Source organism: Anomaloglossus baeobatrachus, chromosome 6 (genome assembly GCF_048569485.1).
Source record: "Anomaloglossus baeobatrachus isolate aAnoBae1 chromosome 6, aAnoBae1.hap1, whole genome shotgun sequence".
In the NCBI taxonomy this organism is placed as follows: domain Eukaryota; kingdom Metazoa; phylum Chordata; class Amphibia; order Anura; family Aromobatidae; genus Anomaloglossus; species Anomaloglossus baeobatrachus.
This window is the reverse complement of record NC_134358.1, coordinates 113,616,043-113,635,290: the sequence shown is the minus strand read 5'-3', so window position 1 is coordinate 113,635,290 and position 19,248 is coordinate 113,616,043. Positions and strand designations below refer to the sequence as shown.

Genomic DNA, 19,248 nt, shown 5'->3' with positions numbered 1-19,248 from the left:
CCTTTTCTGACAGTTACAACAAATTTTCAAATGTCTTTTGGACTAAGAATTGAGCGTTCCTGTAATCTATTATTTCTGCCTGCCTCATCAGTAATCAATTGTCTAGAGGTGCCATACACATTAAACTAAAGTCTGCCGAAGCTGCCAATATTGGTGTGTTCGGTCCACAGTATAATGTGTAGAGGGCCTCCCAACTCCCCCATAGATGATAGAATCCCAGTGACCGACCCTTTGGGAGATAAGCTGCCACCAGAGGAGTGTACCAGATGCTCTCTCATAGATAACATATAACACTTTGCAGATGATGACTTTTTTGTTCTCTAGAATGGTGGAATCCCAGAACTTCATTGACCACAAAATATTGGTGCACCTTAATGATACGTTGTCACTTTACAAAAAGGTGAAACCCATCACCAATATTTTAGGGATGCAAATGGGCAGCATGGAAGTCATTCTTTTCCAGAATTCCCTGGACACACCAGATGTTTCTCAAATTTATGACAAGTCTTTACTAAAATCACAATGATAGGAGATTGTATAATACAAAGACAACAATCATTTAGCCAAAATCTGACTTTTTATTTGCATTTCACAAGTTTTTACAATATATTGATTTTTTTTTGGTGCAGCAGTTTGTCAACTGCCTGAGCGTAATGTTACAATACTACTATAGTAATCAGAGATCTTTACAATTTTACATTATTGGTGATACAGTAACAGATATTTAGTAAATGAGACATAAATATATGACATTCCAGGTTTGACATAGAGGAACAGAAAAAGATGATACTGGAAAAAAAAAAAAAAGTCTGGCAGTGAACTAACAAAAACAATAGAATTGGCAAAATGTAATTTTTTTAACTCCAAAGATTTAATGGGAAAATTAACAGTTCATTTTACGGAGGGCAGTTGGACAGTCAGAAAATAATCTACTGACTGCTATGTAAAGCCCGCTTTACACGCTGCAATGTATCTTACAATGTGTCGGCGGGGTCACGTCATAAGTGACGCACATTCGGCATTGTAAGTACATTGCAGTGTGTGACAGGTACGTGCGATTGCGATTGAACGTTAAAACGTTCATCGCATACACATCGTACCTTTCTCTAGAATTGCACGTCAGATTGTTCATCGTACCCGGGGTAGCACACATCGCAGTGTGTGACACTCCGGGAACGATGCACAGATCTTACCTGCGTCCTGCGGCTTCCGGCCAACAATGCGGAAGGAAGGAGGTGGGCGGGATGTTTACGTCCCACTCAGCTCCACCCCTCCGCTTCTATTGGCCGGCTGCCGCGTGACGTCACTGTGACGCCGAACGTCCCTCCCACTCCAGGAAGTGGACGTTTGCCGCGCACATCGAGGTCATATGGAAGGTAAGTATGTGTGACGGGGGGTTACTCGTTTGTGCGGCACGTTCAACAAATTGAACGTGCCACACATACGATGGGGGGCGTTGCAAATCGCATACGATATCGTATGTGAAATTGCAACGTGTAAGGCTGGCTTTAGTGTTTAATGAGCAGTGGTGGACAGAGACCCAAGATGGCATGTGTGCAAGAACAGTATATGAATCCATTGCAGTCCAATAGCTCATAATAATCCACAATTCCCCCTGCTTTGTAAGTGTAAGTGGCTGCACAGGTTGCACCAATGATATGTCCAGCACTGTTATTGAGCATGTTCTGTGTTATGTGCAGTAGTCACTATACTAGGAGATGGACAAGAGAGGAGAACCTTCCATCACATACAGTTAATGATATTATCCCATGCTATCTGCCAACAGGTTTCTTATTATTGAAATCCTGCTCTGATACCAATGAGACGACTAATGAGCAAGACCCTAAAGTACACTGTACAAACTGAAACACCCCCCCCAGAAATATCAGCCTATTGTATGTGCTCAGAGATCAAGAATTATTATAATACTGTATATATATATGTGTGTGTTTTATACATAAAACATTTTAAAAACATCAATAACATAAAAACTTGATTGAAAAAATAGGTAAAAATGACTCACAGCACCTTTGTCCACCAGCCATCATCGGTAGTCCATAACTGCTGGGAGCAGAGTTTTGGGAACCTCCTCCAACCTTTGGCATCCTTAGCACATCTTCTGACTAGTAGGCACAGCGTGATTGCATGCACTTGTTGCACAAAACCTACTAATGAGAAGAGGACTAAAATTCTCATATACTCCCAAGTTTGAGTAAAGGTCACAAGGAGCAAATTATAAGGATCCTACTAAGAAAAGCATGACTAAAGGCTGCTTTACACACAGCGACATCGCTAGCGATGTTGCTAGCGCTCACACCCGCCCCCGTCGTGCGTGCGTCACGGGCAAATCGCTGCCCGTGGCGAACAATATCGGTAGTTTGCGTCACACGAACATACCTTACTAACGACGACACTGTGGCCTGTGAACAAACTTTTTAAGGGGGAGGGTTGTGCGGTGTCACAGCGACGTCACACAGTGGCCCACCAATAGAAGCGGAGGGGTGGAGACCAGCCGCATTAATGTCACTCCCACCTCGTTGCTGGAGGACGCAGGAACGCTGTTGTTCATCGTTCCCGGGGTGTCACACATAGCGATGTGTGCTGCCTCAGGAACGACGAACAACCTGCGTCCAAAATGAGCAACAATATTTTGAAAATGAACGACGTGTCAACACTCAATGATTTGTGCCACTTTTCGGATCTTTAGCAGTCGCTAGTAAGTGTCACACGCAACAACATCGCTAACAAGGCTGGATGTGCGTCACGGATTCCGTGACCCCAACGATATCTCGTTGGAGATGTCGTTGCGTGTAGCGGGGCCTTAAAACCATGCATCATGCAAAGATGAACAACTTTACAGCACAATGGACAAAATCATATTAAAAATTACAGTCCAGAAAGGTAGATAATCAGAAGGATAAGCAGGGCAGCTGGATTTCCTGGAAGGTAGTGCAGTGCAGATGAGCATACGTAAATATAGTCCACGTGGAAACTACAAGGGGGCAGTGGGCATGAATGAACAACACCTGTGCCAAATATATATGAGAATTAAAATTTAAGCCTCAGTCAAAAAAGCATAGCAAGCAAGTGAAGTTATCAATACTTATATAAGCATAAATGACATGGGTCATTCACATCAGAACACTGCACTTACGAAAAGAAAAACAATATATACAGCATAGGCAAATGCAAAGTACCAACCAAGATGGAGGGGACTACAAGTGGCCAGTCAGCCTACACACGTTTCACAAGGTCCTTTCATCATTGTTACTGATGTTGTTCATTCATCATCAGAGCACCATTGTAATTTACATGTGTATTATGTTTACTTATGCTCATCTGCACTGTGCCACTTTCCGGAGCCTCCAGCTACCCTACCTATCCTTCTAAAAGATTCTATACCTTGCATGAATTGTGTACTGTTTTTTAATATACTTATATGCATTGCTCAAAAACATTCTTTATCATTGCACTGATACATGGTCTAATGCGGGCATCACACGGGACGATAAATCTTGCGATTGCATAATAGATCGCACCCACCCCCGTCGTTTGTGTGTCACGGGCAATTAGTTGCCCATGGTGCACAAAGTCGTTAACCCCCCGTCACCTGTACTTACCTCCCGGGCAACGTCGCTGTGGGCGGCGAACATCCTCTTCCTGAAGGGGGAGGGACGTTCGGCGTCACAGCGACGTCACACAGCCGCCGGCCAATAGAAGCCGAGGGGCGGAGATGAGCGGGACGTAAACATCCCGCCCACCTCCTTCTTCCGCATTGCCGGCGGGACGCAGGTAAGCTGTGTTCGTCGCTCCCGAGGTGTCACATGGAGCGATGTGTGCAGCCACGGGAGCGACGAACAACCGGCGTGCAGAAGGAGGAACGAGATTATGAAAATGAACGACGTGTCAATGATGAACGAGAAGGTGAGTATTTCTGCTCGTTCATAGGTGTCACACGGTACGATATCTCTGACGATGCCGGATGTGCGTCACTAACGACGTGACCCTGACGACATATTGCCAGATATATTGTACCGTCTGACGCCCGCATTAGTCCTGCTTTTCTTATTAGGGTCTTAATGAGAAGAGGAGTCAAGGATGCTGACAGGTAGAATTAGCTTTACAGCTGTTTGTCTGGCAGCCACTGAATACTGACATGGTCACTGGAATAGGGTCCTGTGAATATTTTTACTCTATTAATTTCTCAAAGATATATATAGTCTATAAACAAAACAATGGAAAGTGATTAGAAGACCTGTTGAAGGAAAAGTTAAAATGGCATAAAGTACTTAAGTATTTTAGTGGCCATTTTAAACTGTCTTGAAGATAGAATATGAGCAGGTTTGTAATGTTTTCTGACTTAAGGCATATAAGTTTATCAAAATATCTTTGGCTATACCTCCTCCAGATACTCCACACTCAATTTTTTAACTTTTGACGAGCATGGTGCACAGATCCCAAATTTTGCACATTAATGTACGTTTTTGCCCATAGGGTGACTTTTTTGAGCTTAGTTTATGATGAAAACTGGTGTTATTGTTTTGAAAAATGTGGACCATGAACTTTTGTTAGTTTTCCAAGCTGGTCATCTCGCCATAGTTATCTCATGATATCTAAAGCCAAGGGGAAGTGTAAGCACGGATACCTGTGTTGCTGAATTTGGTAAAGCTTATATTCAGTGTTAGGCCTCATTTAGACATCCATTCTTCTCATGTACAAGAAAAACTGACCCATTATTTCAATCAAAGTGTGGTTCAAGTGTCATCAGTTTTTCTTGTAGGTGGAGAAAATATACAGACTTTCTCCACCTTCTCCTTTTCGACACTTGATGAAAATCAGACCACACTCATCAGATCAAAATCTGACTTGCCTCCAAGACATTCATGGTTATGGTAACGGCTCCATAGATTATCACTGGTATGAGTGCTCTCTGTGAAAACCACTTGTACTTGTCTTTATTTTTTTTTCTAACGATGCACAATAAAATACCTTTACTCTAATGAAGATATGCAGTTTTTGACACAATAATTACTGAAATAAATAAAATACTGAAAAAACAGAAAAACATATTTAACAAAAAAATAATATTTAAAGGAATTACATAGGAACAAGTAATTACCCTTTTAATCTCTAGTACAGAAATAACCAAGCCGATCCTTGCTTTATAATTTTTTTATAAGCTAATTTTATTTTTATATGGGACAAAGGAAAACATGAATTGAGACACATTTTAATAATGCTAAATGGCCATGGTTCATCTTGCTCACCTAGTCATAAATCACCTTATAGGCAAGTTAAAAGGAGGAGAGGTAAGGGTCACAGATTCTGACATTAGGCTGAATTTACAGATGGATTTACTTAGTGTACATGCCCACGTTGTGGATGACACCCCATTCTAGACGTAGTGTCATCCATCCTGCGGAGGCTCAAGTGTTCTCTGTGGGAGAATGCAGTGTCCGTGCACATGATCACGATACTGGGTGCAGTAGATTTTTGCTGTGTTCTCCTGCTAAGAACACTCACGTCACTTGAAGCATATATTGACATGCTGAAGCTCTGAAAGCCGTGCCGCAGGTTAGTTGGTAAAGAAGCACAGTGGGAAGGAGATTTCTATAAATCCCATCCACTGTGCTTGTACACAATGCAACACTTCGGACGCAGTAAAGACACACTGTATCTAAAATGCTGCAAACACTGATTGTGGACACATACTCTTATTCTGCAGCCAGAGCCATCTATGTACGGTGATACATAAAGGCTGAAGAAGCCAAAGAGTTTCATACTTTTAGTGAAACTGTATTGCCAAAATTAATTTTACAAAAAAAATGCATGCATTTAAAGGGAAGCTGTCAGTTCCTAAAGTGTTATTTAACATGTACATACGATGCTAATTTGCAGTTAAATAGCGCTTAAATCATGTCTGACAGGCTTACTGGAAGTGTGGCTACAAGAAAAAATGAGGTTGTGTTCTCCCACATCCACTCACATCCAGTCATTGAGACATGGCTAGAAGCCTTTACAGACACGGCTCACTACATTGCGAGCTTGTGGCAATCATTACCTGACATATTGATTGACAGCGTACTTTGCAGATCAAACTGTCAATCAGTGTGAGTGGGAGTGATTACAGCTGCACTCACTGTATATGAGACTGTAACCTCATTCGGCACTGCCACAATGACCGGACACGAGTTACTACAGGGAGAATATTTAGTAGTTTTCTACCTGTAGACTCACAGACAAGATTTAATGAGATTTACTAGCAAGTTTCCGCTATATCTGTAGACAATAAATCTAAAATAAACATTTTTTTGGTTGCCTCTAAGTAAAAAGAAATTGCCCCTAGAGGATTCCATATAATTTAAGGTTAAGAACAGTACTCGTTTTTTTACATGAATTTGGTATAGAATGTGAAAATAGAGGTGCTCCTCTTGGTGTATCTGGGATGGGTTCTAGAGCTTGGTAATTCTTGGATTATGGAATAAGTTCTTCAAAATCAGACTCAGATTTTTAGTTTGACGATATTTTCACATTGAGTTTTTCCAAGAGTTTTTGGTTGGTGTTTTTTAGCAGATACTCTTCAAAATCCTCTTTACCAAACTTTTAAACTAAAAACCCAACACATTTTGACCGGCTTGTCCTTTTTTTCCGACTGGATTAGATGGAAAGAGTAATTTTTCCATGTCATTAGGCATCATTGCATTAACATAATACCTTCTGTAGATGGATGCAGTAGTTATTTCAGAAAATGACTACTGAAATAAGGTTTCTAAATTAAAATGAAATTATAGTGGTGGATCAGATTAAGCAAGAGACAAGATGTAGACCACGATTTTCACATTTCAATACAGCAAACACAACCAATCCTGAAATATGATTCTGTGGAAAAATGAGTACATGGGAACCGCCACATCAAATTAGCAACCTTTATATTTTACATTTTACAGCTTTCACCACACAATCCCATTTACTATCTTTACGTTCCATCTTCTGTTTCTTAGTTTTGTTATTTTGAAAGCGGTCCTGCTGGTCTTCATCATCTGCCTCTGATACGATCTCCATTTTCTGAATGATTAGTTTGATGAGTTCATGCTGCTTCTGCATTATTGAGGACAAGTCCTTCAATCTAAAATCGTGAACATATTACAATCAGTTTTAATTATACAAAATGTTTTTGCAAATGTTTACTTGTAAAAATAAACAACACTTTAGAATTCAAACTGTATAAATTCTAAAGTACATTTCTTGGTTCTGATCAGGCTGCAATATTTGCTGTAAAAACTCCATGTCAGAATTGTTGCATGATCCCATATGAAATTTTCTCTGCCTAATTTTGAAATTGTAATTCCGACATGGATTACAATAAATACACCATCCTCATCAAGGATAAGTGGTCTATTTAAAATACAGTAATGGCCAAACGTTTGGTCACCCTTGAAATTGTTCCAGAAAATTAAATATTACTCCCTGAAAATTATTGCAATTACACATATTTTGTTATACACGTTTATTTCCCTTGTGTGTTTTGAAACAACACAAAAAAGCAGAGAAAAAAACTAAATTGGACATAATTTCACACACAACTCAACTCCAAGAATAGGCCGGACAAAATTGTTGGCACCCTCAACTTAATATTTGGTTATACACCCTTTGGAATAACTGCAATCAATAATTTCCTATAACCATCAACAAGATTCTTACACTTTTTAACTCTAATTTTGGACCACTCTTTTTTTGCAGACTACTCCAGGTCTCTCATATTTGAAGGCGCCTTTTCCCAACAGCAATTTTGAAATCTCTCCACAGGTGTTCAATTGGCTTTAGATCCAGACTCTTTGCTGTCCATTTATGGTTGCTTTTTGAAGTATGTTTGGAGTCATTATTCTGCTTGAAAATCCAAGGCACACACAGGCACACAATGCAAAGATTTAGCCAAATTCTCTCCTTTTTATCACGTTTCAGGTGTGATTTTCATATTGCCCATACCTGTTACTTGCCACAGGGGAGTTTGAACAGGCATCACATGCTTGAAACAAAGTTTTTACCCTCAATTTTGGAAAAGTGCCAACAATTTTGTCTTGGCCCATTTTTGAGGTTTTGTGTAAAATTATGTCCAAATTTGCATTTTTTTACCTTCATTTTTTCTTGTGTTTGCTCTAATACACACAAAAGAAATAAACAACTTTAACCTCAGAATACAACTGCTGAAGTCCCTAAGAGTGGGGGCCCTGAAAAATTGTCCAGTTTGACTCTCCCAATTGTTGGCCTTGACTGTAACAAGGGCTTATTTTTGGACAAGGGATTATTTTTAAACATACTCCAAAAATCCTGTAAAATTATGCCAGGGCTTATTTTCGGGGAAACACTGTACCTGGGGAGGAGAAGAACTGCAGTGATTTCTCCCATAGTCACCACAGCACAGAAGAGGGTTCCTGCTCTTGATATACTATTTATCTCACAGAAGGTTGCAGTAATATGAAGAACCTTATACAGCAGAGCTGAGCTGTCTTGTTCTGAATCAAGATCTGATGTGAGGTAAAGCATTTGTTACAGAGCTCTTTCAGTTTTGCCTCTGTCTGTTCCTTAAGCTGGTGTCACACATAACGACTACGACAACGACGTCGCTGCAACGTCACCATATTCTGTGACGTTGCAGCGACCTCAACAGCGACGTCGCTGTGTGTGACACATAACAACGATCAGACCCCTGCTGCGAAATCGTTGCTCGCTCCTGAATGCTCCAGGTCATTTTTTGATCGCTGCTGTCCCGCTGCGCCATGCTGATAAGCTGATAATCCTTGTGTTTGACACCGCAGCAGCGACGCTACGCTACGTCTGAAACCACACAACGACCGTCGACGTCGCTATGATCGCTGCTCCGTCGCTGCTTTTTATAACATGTTTGACAGCTTACTAACGATCATCTATGGTCGCTGCTACGTCACAGAATATGGTGACGTTGCAGCGACGTCGTTGTCGTTGTCGTTATGTGTGACCCCAGCTTTAGGCTGCTACTCACAACTCCTCCCCTTCACCTCTCAATAGATAATGGACTATGTCACATGTCAAAAAAGACAATTAAGAGGTCATCTATCTTTAAAGACAATCTTTTTCTTACTTAAATGCATACAACTGCAACTAAAAATAATTTTTGTGATTGGGTTTCATTAAACGTTTTGCACCATTTGTTTGCTGTACTTTCTGTAATACACTGTCTATTGCTGGCTGAAAAATAAGCTAATGGGTTGGCCACATTATCTTTATTGTAACTTATTTCTTGGGACACGTTATGTGGCACTTAGTATTATATGTATGACAGGTTCTCCTCCTGGTCTTGGTAGCACAGCTTTCCTTACAGACTGCACAGCTATCCCATCTATAAATTGGCTGCTGGTGAGAGGATGTGACCAAGCCTGTCCACCAGCCTCCTCCAATACATTTGAGAGATTTTCTATTGGGCGAGTTTGATGGACAGATTTGATCTCATGCTCCTCCACCAGCAGACATTGTATGATCTGGAGAGCTGTTCAGTCTATGAATCAAGAGTAGAAGGAGAACCTGTCATATCAATGTAATTGTAAGTCTGATACCTGATTCTGTAGACAGCAATAGACAGTGTAATACAGGGACTATAGGAGGCAAATTGTGCAATATTTTGAATGAAACCCAACTGCAAAAATTATTTTTAGCCCCAATTGCATGAATTTAAGTAGGAAAAAGTCTACAAAGGTGAACAACCCATTCAAGCTGCTTTATAACAAGTTCAGGAGAAATCTAAAGAAAAAGACTGATGACACATCCTATCTTTCTAATATGAACAGGTACAAACTGAATATGAACATGTTTACTTTAGAAAGATAGGATGTGCCATCAGTCTTTTTCTTAGCTTACAGGGTTATGCCTTCTGATTGAGCACTCCTGCTCTTCAGCTTCAGGCAATTTTAATTCTCCATTGGCAGGTTCCTGTCCGCCCATAAACTCTAGGCATTTTAACCCAAAAGGAGGCATTAGTTTGATAGGAACCCAAGAAAAATGAGGTTTCCTTGCCGTTGGCTGTTGGGCTCACATATAATCTGGCCAATTTTATGTGCTAAGTATCTCACTTTTTACATAATTTTTCATAGCAGTAATGCATGTCTATATTCCCATATTCATTGTTCCACATATCTTAGCACTACATAGTACAACTGTCTCCTTTTTGTTATTAAGTTCAGGAGAAAGAGGGGTGAGGGATGAAGTGTCTGATAAATGGGGAAGGAAGCTGATTTCTCTGATAAGATGCATTACAACATTTCTTATATTACCCTGTAATAATGATTTGTGCACTTTGTTTACAGTACAGTTCCTTTGGGTTCTGGTGCTAAGTATGAAAAATGCCATACACCTGAAGGTATCATTTTCATGGCATCTTATGTGGTAAAGGATCCTATTTGCTTTTTTTTGCATCAATGCATGTAAAATTTCTGGCTGTGCACCCTATATCTATGTATCTGGAATAATGATGCAGAATAAATCTTGGAGCCTTTTTTGGAATCTTTTAAATCTGAACATTAGTTTAACTTGTTTAATTCTGGAGACATCAGACATAGCAAAACCTATATATTGCAAAAAAAAATACCCATGTCCATTTAATACGTTTAATAACATTAGTCTTTGGTTCATAAATTGTTTTAGAGTTATTGGAAATTGGCCTAAGAAAGGAACAGAAAAATATAAAGATACAAACCTATTCTTCTGCTTCCAAAGTTCCACTTCCATTGTGCCATCATTGCAGGGAGCTTCAATTCTAAAATCGTCACAAGTAAGGAAATAGCTAAGCATGCTCTAGAAAATAAAAAGGAAAATATTGTTAAAGAAAACACAATCTACATTTCTATGACATCAACAAGGATTTTTGTTCTGGCAAACAAAAGCCACTGGGAGCTCCTTTGGCTGCATATTTGGGTTCAAAGCAACAGCTACTAATTGCACATATCACACCTGGAATCAGATCCAGACCTTTTACCTGCTTAACCTCCTAGGGACCAAGCCACTTTGTATGTTACTGACCGAGCCTCATCAAATTTGACCAGCATCACTTTATTAGGTAACAAATCTGGAACGCTTCAGCATATCCCAGTGATACTAAGATTTATTTTTTGTAACATATTATACTTCATGTTAGTGATAAATTTTAATCTATATTATTTGGATGTATTTATGAAAATACAAAAACATGTGTAAAAAAATAGAAAATTTCACAATTTTCAAACTTTAAATTTGTATGCCTTTAAACCAGATAGTTATACCACACATACATAACATAATGCCATATGCCTGCTTTACATCAGCATCATTTTTTTAAACAGGTTAGAAGGGTTAAACGTTTATCAACAATTTGTCATTATTCCCAAAAAATTTACAAACCCATTTTTTTTAGAAACCACATTACATTTCAAGTGAATTTGAGGGGGCTATGTTACAGAAAATACCCCAAAGTGACTCTAGTTTCAAAACTACACCCCTCACAGTGTTCAAAGCCACATTCAAGAAGTTTATTAAACCAGATGCTTCACAGGAATTAAAGCAATGTTGAAGGGAAAAATTAACATTTTTATTTTTTCCCACAAAATTGTTGCTTCAGCGCCAAATTTTTAATTTGCTCAAAGGTAGCAGGAGAAAATGGATGGTAAATTTGGTGTGCAATTTCTCCTGAGTACACTGGTATCCCATATGTGATTAAAAAGTACTGTTTGGGTGTATGGCAGGGCTCGGAAGGGAAGGAGCACCATTTGGCTTTTGGAGTGCAAAATTGGCTGGAATAGATAGCAATGTTGCTTTTGCAGAGCCCCTTATGTGCCTAAACAGTGGAACACCCTCACAAGTGACCTTATTTTGTAAACTACAGCACTTAATGTGTCATAAGCATCTTGAACCCGGATGTGCGCCACAGAATTTTAAAACATTGTACTGTAAAAATTAAAAATAGATTTTTCCCTGAACTTCTTTTAGCCCCAAATTTTCATATTCACAAGGGTAAATGTGACGCCCTGGCACAGCCAGGTTGTCACATAAAGAGTTAATCCTCCTTGGTAATATGATCTCACACGGTGCAGCATGACAAAGCACAGCCCCCAGTGTAAGGGAAAAGCAGAGGAGAGGGGAGGGGCTGGAGCAGAGAGTGTGTGGAGGCAGACAGGACGGAAGTCTGAAGCTGTAGCTCCCGGCTGGGAGTGAAGTGTGCTCTGAGAGGGCCGGGACAGGCCGTAGTGAGGAAGGGGCCAGAACAGGTAGCCGGAGCCGGGCGGTGGCCCCTCGGTGCCTGGGTACCCGGATCACTACAGGGGAGTGGATTCCCCGTTCCCGGCTGAGGAGCAGTGGAAGAGAGTGGAGAGAAAGACACTTGCTGCAGGGAAAGAACAACCAGGGCTGCTGCACCGTGTGTGGGACACTAACACCCCGTTCCAAAGGCTGCGGACACCGGCAATTCTAGTTCACCAGTGACTCCGTGTGACTTTCTTGTGAGTACACCCGTGCCCTCGGGCATCGCACTGCAGCACTGCGCCCTGCCCCCTGCTTACCCCATCACCGGGCCCCGGGACAACCAACCCCCTACCCACGGAGGGGAGAATTAACATCTAGCTGCTCCATACCATCGCTCCCGGGATCCCCATCCAAAGCAGCGGTGGTGTTCCAACCTCACCACAACCGTGGGTGGCGTCACGAACAATTCCCCTTACCCAAATCCCTATTTACTGTGGAGCCTGGGATCACAGACCGGGTCACGCCACCGTGATACCCGCAGAAGTGACTCTGTAGCCCGGATCTGAGTACCCCTGGTCCCCGGGCGAAACATTTGGCGTCACGAACAGGATCGAACCCATCCAGTTACCTGGAGGAAGTGCGCCTTATTCTGGACTGTCAGCGGTGATCCGCTGCAAAAATCTTAAAGTCACCATCTTTGCCGCCATTTTGGGCGCGAAAATCTCCCGCCCAGCACCTTCTTCCCCAAGCGTTGGGCGCGAAAAAGAGGCTCCGCCCCCCCGAGAACGCGGGCGGAAGTGAAGCTCCGGAGGACCGGAAGCGAAAGGGAAACTTTAAAAGTTGCTGGAAGGACTGCTCCCGAGTACCAAGGGGGAGCAGAAAGAAGGAACTGCAGCTTATGTAACAAAGACTGTGGAAGCAGGGACGCCAGGACTCTGCCAGCATTTGGTTCCTGGAAGAGGCCGCCGCAGCGATGCACCGAGCCGTTACCCCTGTTACCGGTAGCGGAGCCCGCAGCGCCTGTTGGGGAGGACCCAGACCTGGGGTCCCCAGGCCTTACCTTTGTCACCACCCTGCCACCGGCCCCGGCAGTCCGCCCGGCCGCGACGGAGATGACGTCGGCTCCGGCAGTCCGCCCGGCCGCAACGGCAGCGAAGTACCGGTCCCGTTGACCAACCTGGAACTGTTCCTGGACTGGGGTCAAGGGGTGCTGCCTGGGTTTTAGGGGCAGCACCAAGGCTAGGTTGTTTGGGTGGGTGACTGAAGGACCCGTTACACAGTTATTATTAAAAGTGTTATTTGTGTTGCAACGTTGAAGCAATGTGCATCCCCCTGTGGGAAGATTGAAAATGTTTAAAATGTTTTATTCTTTTCCAGTTTAATAAAATGTCGGTGCCTAGCCGGCCCGAGGACGGGCCGTGTTTTACCAGGGGGGTGTGTGACGCCCTGGCACAGCCAGGTTGTCACATAAAGGGTTAATCCTCCTTGGTAATATGATCTCACACGGTGCAGCATGACAAAGCACAGCCCCCAGTGTAAGGGAAAAGCAGAGGAGAGGGGAGGGGCTGGAGCAGAGAGTGTGTGGAGGCAGACAGGACGGAAGTCTGAAGCTGTAGCTCCCGGCTGGGAGTGAAGTGTGCTCTGAGAGGGCCGGGACAGGCCGTAGTGAGGAAGGGGCCAGAACAGGTAGCCGGAGCCGGGCGGTGGCCCCTCGGTGCCTGGGTACCCGGATCACTACAGGGGAGTGGATTCCCCGTTCCCGGCTGAGGAGCAGTGGAAGAGAGTGGAGAGAAAGACACTTGCTGCAGGGAAAGAACAACCAGGGCTGCTGCACCGTGTGTGGGACACTAACACCCCGTACCAAAGGCTGCGGACACCGGCAATTCTAGTTCACCAGTGACTCCGTGTGACTTTCTTGTGAGTACACCCGTGCCCTCGGGCATCGCACTGCAGCACTGCGCCCTGCCCCCTGCTTACCCCATCACTGGGCCCCGGGACAACCAACCCCCCTACCCACGGAGGGGACATAACAACTACGCTGCTCCCTATCATCGCTCCCGGGATCCCCTTCCAGAGCAGCGGTGGTGTTCCACCATCACCACAACCGTGGGTGGCGTCACGGACAATCTCCCCTAACAAAACCCCCTTTTACTGTGGAGCCTGGGATCACAGACCGGGTCACGCCACCGTGATACCCGCAGAAGTGACTCTGTGGCCCGGATCTGAGTACCCCTGGTCCCCGGGCGAAACATAAATAGAGAAAATGGACTCCATAATTTGTTGTGCAATTTATCCTGAGTACAGGGATACCCCAAATAGGGTTAGAAACTCTTGTTTGGACACCACGCAGGGCTCAGAAGGGAAGGAGCTCTATCTGATTTTTGGAGTGCAAAATTGTGGGGAATAGATTGCAGATACCATATCACATTTTGAGAACCGCTAAGATTCAATGAGAAGCAAAGTGAATTGAAAATGATAGCGCAATGCCCTGAATACGCCCGCTGTCAATTTGAAACAGCATGTTTGTTATCCCTGTGGGACTAGAATGACCAGGATAATATATGAATTACTCCCCTGATGATATTAAGGAAACGCGTTGGGAGATTGCTGATGCTGTGAGGAGCTGGTTTGCTTGATGTGGGGATCCTGTGTCATGAGGATGACGACCAGGTTGTCCAGCCCTAGATAACCAGACTATCCGGCAACAGTGACTTTAATGGGAGGAAAGGGACATCACAGTGGATGGGTGAGATTGTTCCTTATTTTTCTTCCTTGCATTATGCATATTGGAGCAGGATTATTAAGCACCTCTGATTGGTAGATTTTGAACTGTCTCTGATGACTGACATGCTTATGGTTGAACAAAAACGACCAACTGGTATATTTGGTGTTTGCTGTTATTTTTGAATATACGGTACCTTTCTTATATGTGTGTTATTGTCTGTTTTTACTAACGGGTTAATTTCTGTGACTTTTTTTAATTGAATTATTAAAAGGTATTTTTTAGGCATTATCATTTTCAATTCACTTTGCTTCTCATTGTCCGATCTGGTGAATTATATTGTCCAGTAGCTAATTCTGTAACCGCTGAGATTCCAAAACAGCAGAACCTCTCCCCCATCCCCTAAACAGTAACACAATTTTGGAAACTACACCCATAAAGGAATTTATATAGGGGGTGCAGAGAATCTAGAATAAACCTAATAAAGTTCTCAAGTCAGCATAGGGGGTAACCAAAAAAATACTATTTGCCAAAGGCATGTAAACCCCTAAATTAAACACATTAAAATAATAAAAGTTATTTTTATTCAAAGTATATAATATGTGCGCTAATCGGTTTAACAACACTTAATGTAGTTATATAAAGTCTCTGTATAAAAAGAATATGTAAAGTATATCTAACTTAGTAAATAGTTAATTTATAGGATTAACCCATAAACACCCTAAGTATTTATGGGTTAATCGTATAGAGTGTAAGCTTCCTAGTGGTACGTAGAAAAAAAAATTATCTTAGTAGTAATAGGAGATACTAGAACTGCACTAGCAGTTAAAAATTATCATTTGCCTCCCCAACATGTTTCACCACACTGCCATCATCAGAGGAATAAGGCTCAAATAAATTAATGGAACAAGCCATCCTGATAATGACTTGGTGGTGACATCATTATGAAATAACTGAATCAGAATCCTTCTCTTAACTCAACCAGTCAGATCCTCTTGTCATAATATCACCTCACTAATGGTTAAAAGGGATGGACAAACGTCATCATAGAACCTATCCTGTAAGTTATTCCCCTTGTTCATCAGTAGTATCACATTGCTATTCATTCCACATTTCAATTACTGTCAAATTTCTATCATGTCACATAATCAGTATATCTCTACTACCTATTAGGAAACACTTCCAGGTTAGGTCACTAATAAAGCTCTTGTAGGCGTCTTCTGTATAGTTTAATGTGTCTGCCAGTGACCGGGTGCAAAAGCATAACTGCGCATGCCCTAGGACTTAAGGCGCATTTACACACAACGATATCGCTAATGAGATATCGTCAGGGTCACGGTGGTGGTGACGCACATCCGGCCTCGTTAGCGATGTGGTTGTGTGTGACACCTTTTTGCGATCACTACGATCAAAAAAAGGTGTCAAATCATTCGTTGTGTACACGTCGTTCGTTTTTAAAAAATCGTTCCTCATTTGGAACGCAGGTTTTTTGTCTTTCCTGCGGCAGCACACATCGCTATGTGTGACATAGCAGGAACGAGGAACAACATCGTACCTGCGTCCACCGGCGATGAGGAAGGAAGGAGGTGGACGGGATGTTCTGGCGGCTCATCTCCGCCCCTCCGCTTCTATTGGGCGGCCGCTTAGTGACGCCGCTGTGACACCAAACGAACCTCCCCCTTAAAGGAGAGATTGTTCGGCGGCCACAGCGACGTCGGTGAACAGGTAATTGCATATGACGCGGCTGTAGCGATATTGTTCGCTATGGCAGCGATCACCCCGTGACGCCCCACTGACGTGGGCGGATGCTATCGCTATCGACATCACTAGCGATGTCGCAGTGTGTAAAGCCCACTTTAATCTCAGAAGCTGATTGCAGAGCTATTATACATGTTTGGACTAAAGGCCCCGTTACATGCTACGATTTATCTGACGATCTCAGTAGTGATGTGACACACCCAGATCGTAGTTACGATTTGCCGAGATCACACAGAAGTCGTTTAGTAGCGGTCACACATACACATCTCACAAATGACGCAACATCGTTCAGCGATATATTGTTTGACCAAGGCGGTCGTGTTGATGTTGTTCGTCGTTGGCAGGGTGTCAAACGTAGCAATATGTCTGCTGCGTTCCACACGACGAACAATATTTTGAAACTGAACGACGTGTCAACGATCAACAATTTTCAACCTATTTGCGATCGTTCGGAGTTGCACGTAAGTGTCACACGCAACAATGTCGCTAACGATGACGGAAGTGCGTCACGGAAACCGTGACCCCGACGACATATTGTCAGATAAATCATAGCGTGTAACGGGGCCTTAACTAATGCTAACGCGCATATCTATAGACTTAGGCGGGCTTTGCACACTATGACATCGCAGGTGCGATGTCGGTGGGGTCAAATTGAAAGTGACGCACATCCGGCATCGCATGCGACAACGCAGTGTGTAAAGCCTAGATGATACGATTAACAAGCGCAAAAGCGTCGTAATCGTATCATCGGTGCAGCGTCGGCGTAATCCATAATTACGCTGATGCGACGGTCCGATGTTGTTCCTCGCTCCTGCGGCAGCACACATCGCTGTGTGTGAAGCCGCAGGAGCGAGGAACATCTCCTACCGGCGTCACCACGGCTTCCGTAGGATATGCGGAAGGAAGGAGGTGGGCGGGATGTTTACATCCTACTCATCTCCGCCCCTCCGCCGCTATTGGCCGCTTGCCGTGTGACGTCGCTATGACGCCGCACGACCCACCCCCTTAGGAAGGAGGCGGGTCGCCGACCACAGCGATGGTCGCAGGGCAGGTGAGTGCATGTGAAGCTGGCGTAGCGATAATTTTCGCTACGCCAGCTATCACACGATATCGTACCTGCGACGGGGGCGGGGACTATCGCGTGCGACATCGCAGCATCGGCTTGCGATGTCGCAACGTGCAAAGCCGCCCTTAGTCCCAAAAAGCAACTGATCACTACTGCAGTACATCATGATACTGTGTCTCTCCTTTAATCCCTTAACAAAATCATCTAGCTGTGCAGTGAGTATATTGACACCACACGTTTCACAAAATGGTTTACCATTGGATGAAGAAAAAAAAAGTATTGCATTAATACTACTAAAATGGCGTCTTAGCCCCAATTTTACAATTTCACAATGGGAAGTAGGTAAAATGACTGCAAATTGCTGCATAATTTCTCTTGAATGTGACAACACCCCATATGTACAGTTCGAATTGGCCACACGGCGAGACTCACGATGGAAGGAGTGCTTTTTGATTTTTGAACTCCAGAATTTTGTAGAATAGTTTTCAGACTCTATATACAGAGCCTTTAAGTGCTAGAAGAGCAAAAACTTCCCTCATGTGACCCCAACTTGAAAATTACACTCCTTCGGGAATACGTCTATGGGTGCGGTGGTGATTTTAACTCCATGGGTGTCTTTCAGAAACAAGCAGCAATGGATGTTGCAGAGTGAAAATGGAAATCTGCCATTGTAGTTCTCAGTATATTGAAGTGCCCAAACATTGTGCCCAGCTTCTGCTTCTGGAGACTTGAACCTTTTAACTTATGTGATCTTTCCTCGCTACAGAAATGCCAAAATATGAGAACGGTAACTGCGGTTTAGGCACTTTTTAGGGCTCAGAAGTGAGGGGGCATTTGGATTTGTGAGTGCAGATTTCACTAGATTTCTTTTGGGGGTGAGGAGCTATAGCACTTATCCAGAACCTTTGTGCAACCAGTAATCAGGAAACCCCTACATTTCTGTTAACAGATGATGAACCTAAGTGTGAGCTTGTTTTTTGTGGGTTGAGTAGAAGCATTTATGTTGGCATTTGGGGGTTTTGTGGAACAGAACATTTTGAATCAGTTCATATTTATTCTGTGTCATAATCCCTTCACTTTTGAGGCAGCAGAGATACTCTGAATTCCATTTGACTTGCTTGGCGGTATTCAGCTTTTAAGATGTGCACAAAAGAGGTGGTTAACCGCACTTTTTTGCAGACCTAAAAAACAGGTACGGAAGGATTACAGACCAGAGAGACTCTATCTGCCTCTTTATAGGGACTCTTCCATCTGGGGTTCCATCTGAATCACATATTTCAGAGATTTACTGAGAGACGCTGGTGTAAGCGCTCAGTGTAGAGGGCAGGAGATACAATGGTGTGAATAAGTGTTTGCCCCTTTCTGATTTCTTTTTCTTTTGCATGTTTGTCACACTTAATTCAGATCAACAAACAAATTGAAATATTAGACAAAGATAACACAAGTAAACAAAAAATTA

At 43.0% G+C, this 19,248-nt stretch overlaps 1 protein-coding gene across 3 annotated transcripts in view; it reads right to left on the bottom strand.

The window, feature by feature from the left end:
• Nucleotides 1-569: 569 nt before the first annotated feature.
• The window catches only part of TRPA1 (transient receptor potential cation channel subfamily A member 1), a 291,437-nt gene continuing 272,758 nt past the window's right edge, over nucleotides 570-19,248 (bottom strand). For all 3 annotated transcript variants that reach the window (XM_075353178.1, XM_075353180.1, XM_075353179.1), the window contains exons 27-28: nucleotides 10,727-10,824; nucleotides 570-7,126 (exon numbers count right to left, since the gene is read on the bottom strand). In XM_075353178.1, coding sequence (XP_075209293.1) covers nucleotides 6,928-7,126; nucleotides 10,727-10,824 — 297 coding nt within the window. In that variant the 3' untranslated portion in view covers nucleotides 570-6,927. The remainder of the gene's footprint in view (nucleotides 7,127-10,726; nucleotides 10,825-19,248) is intronic.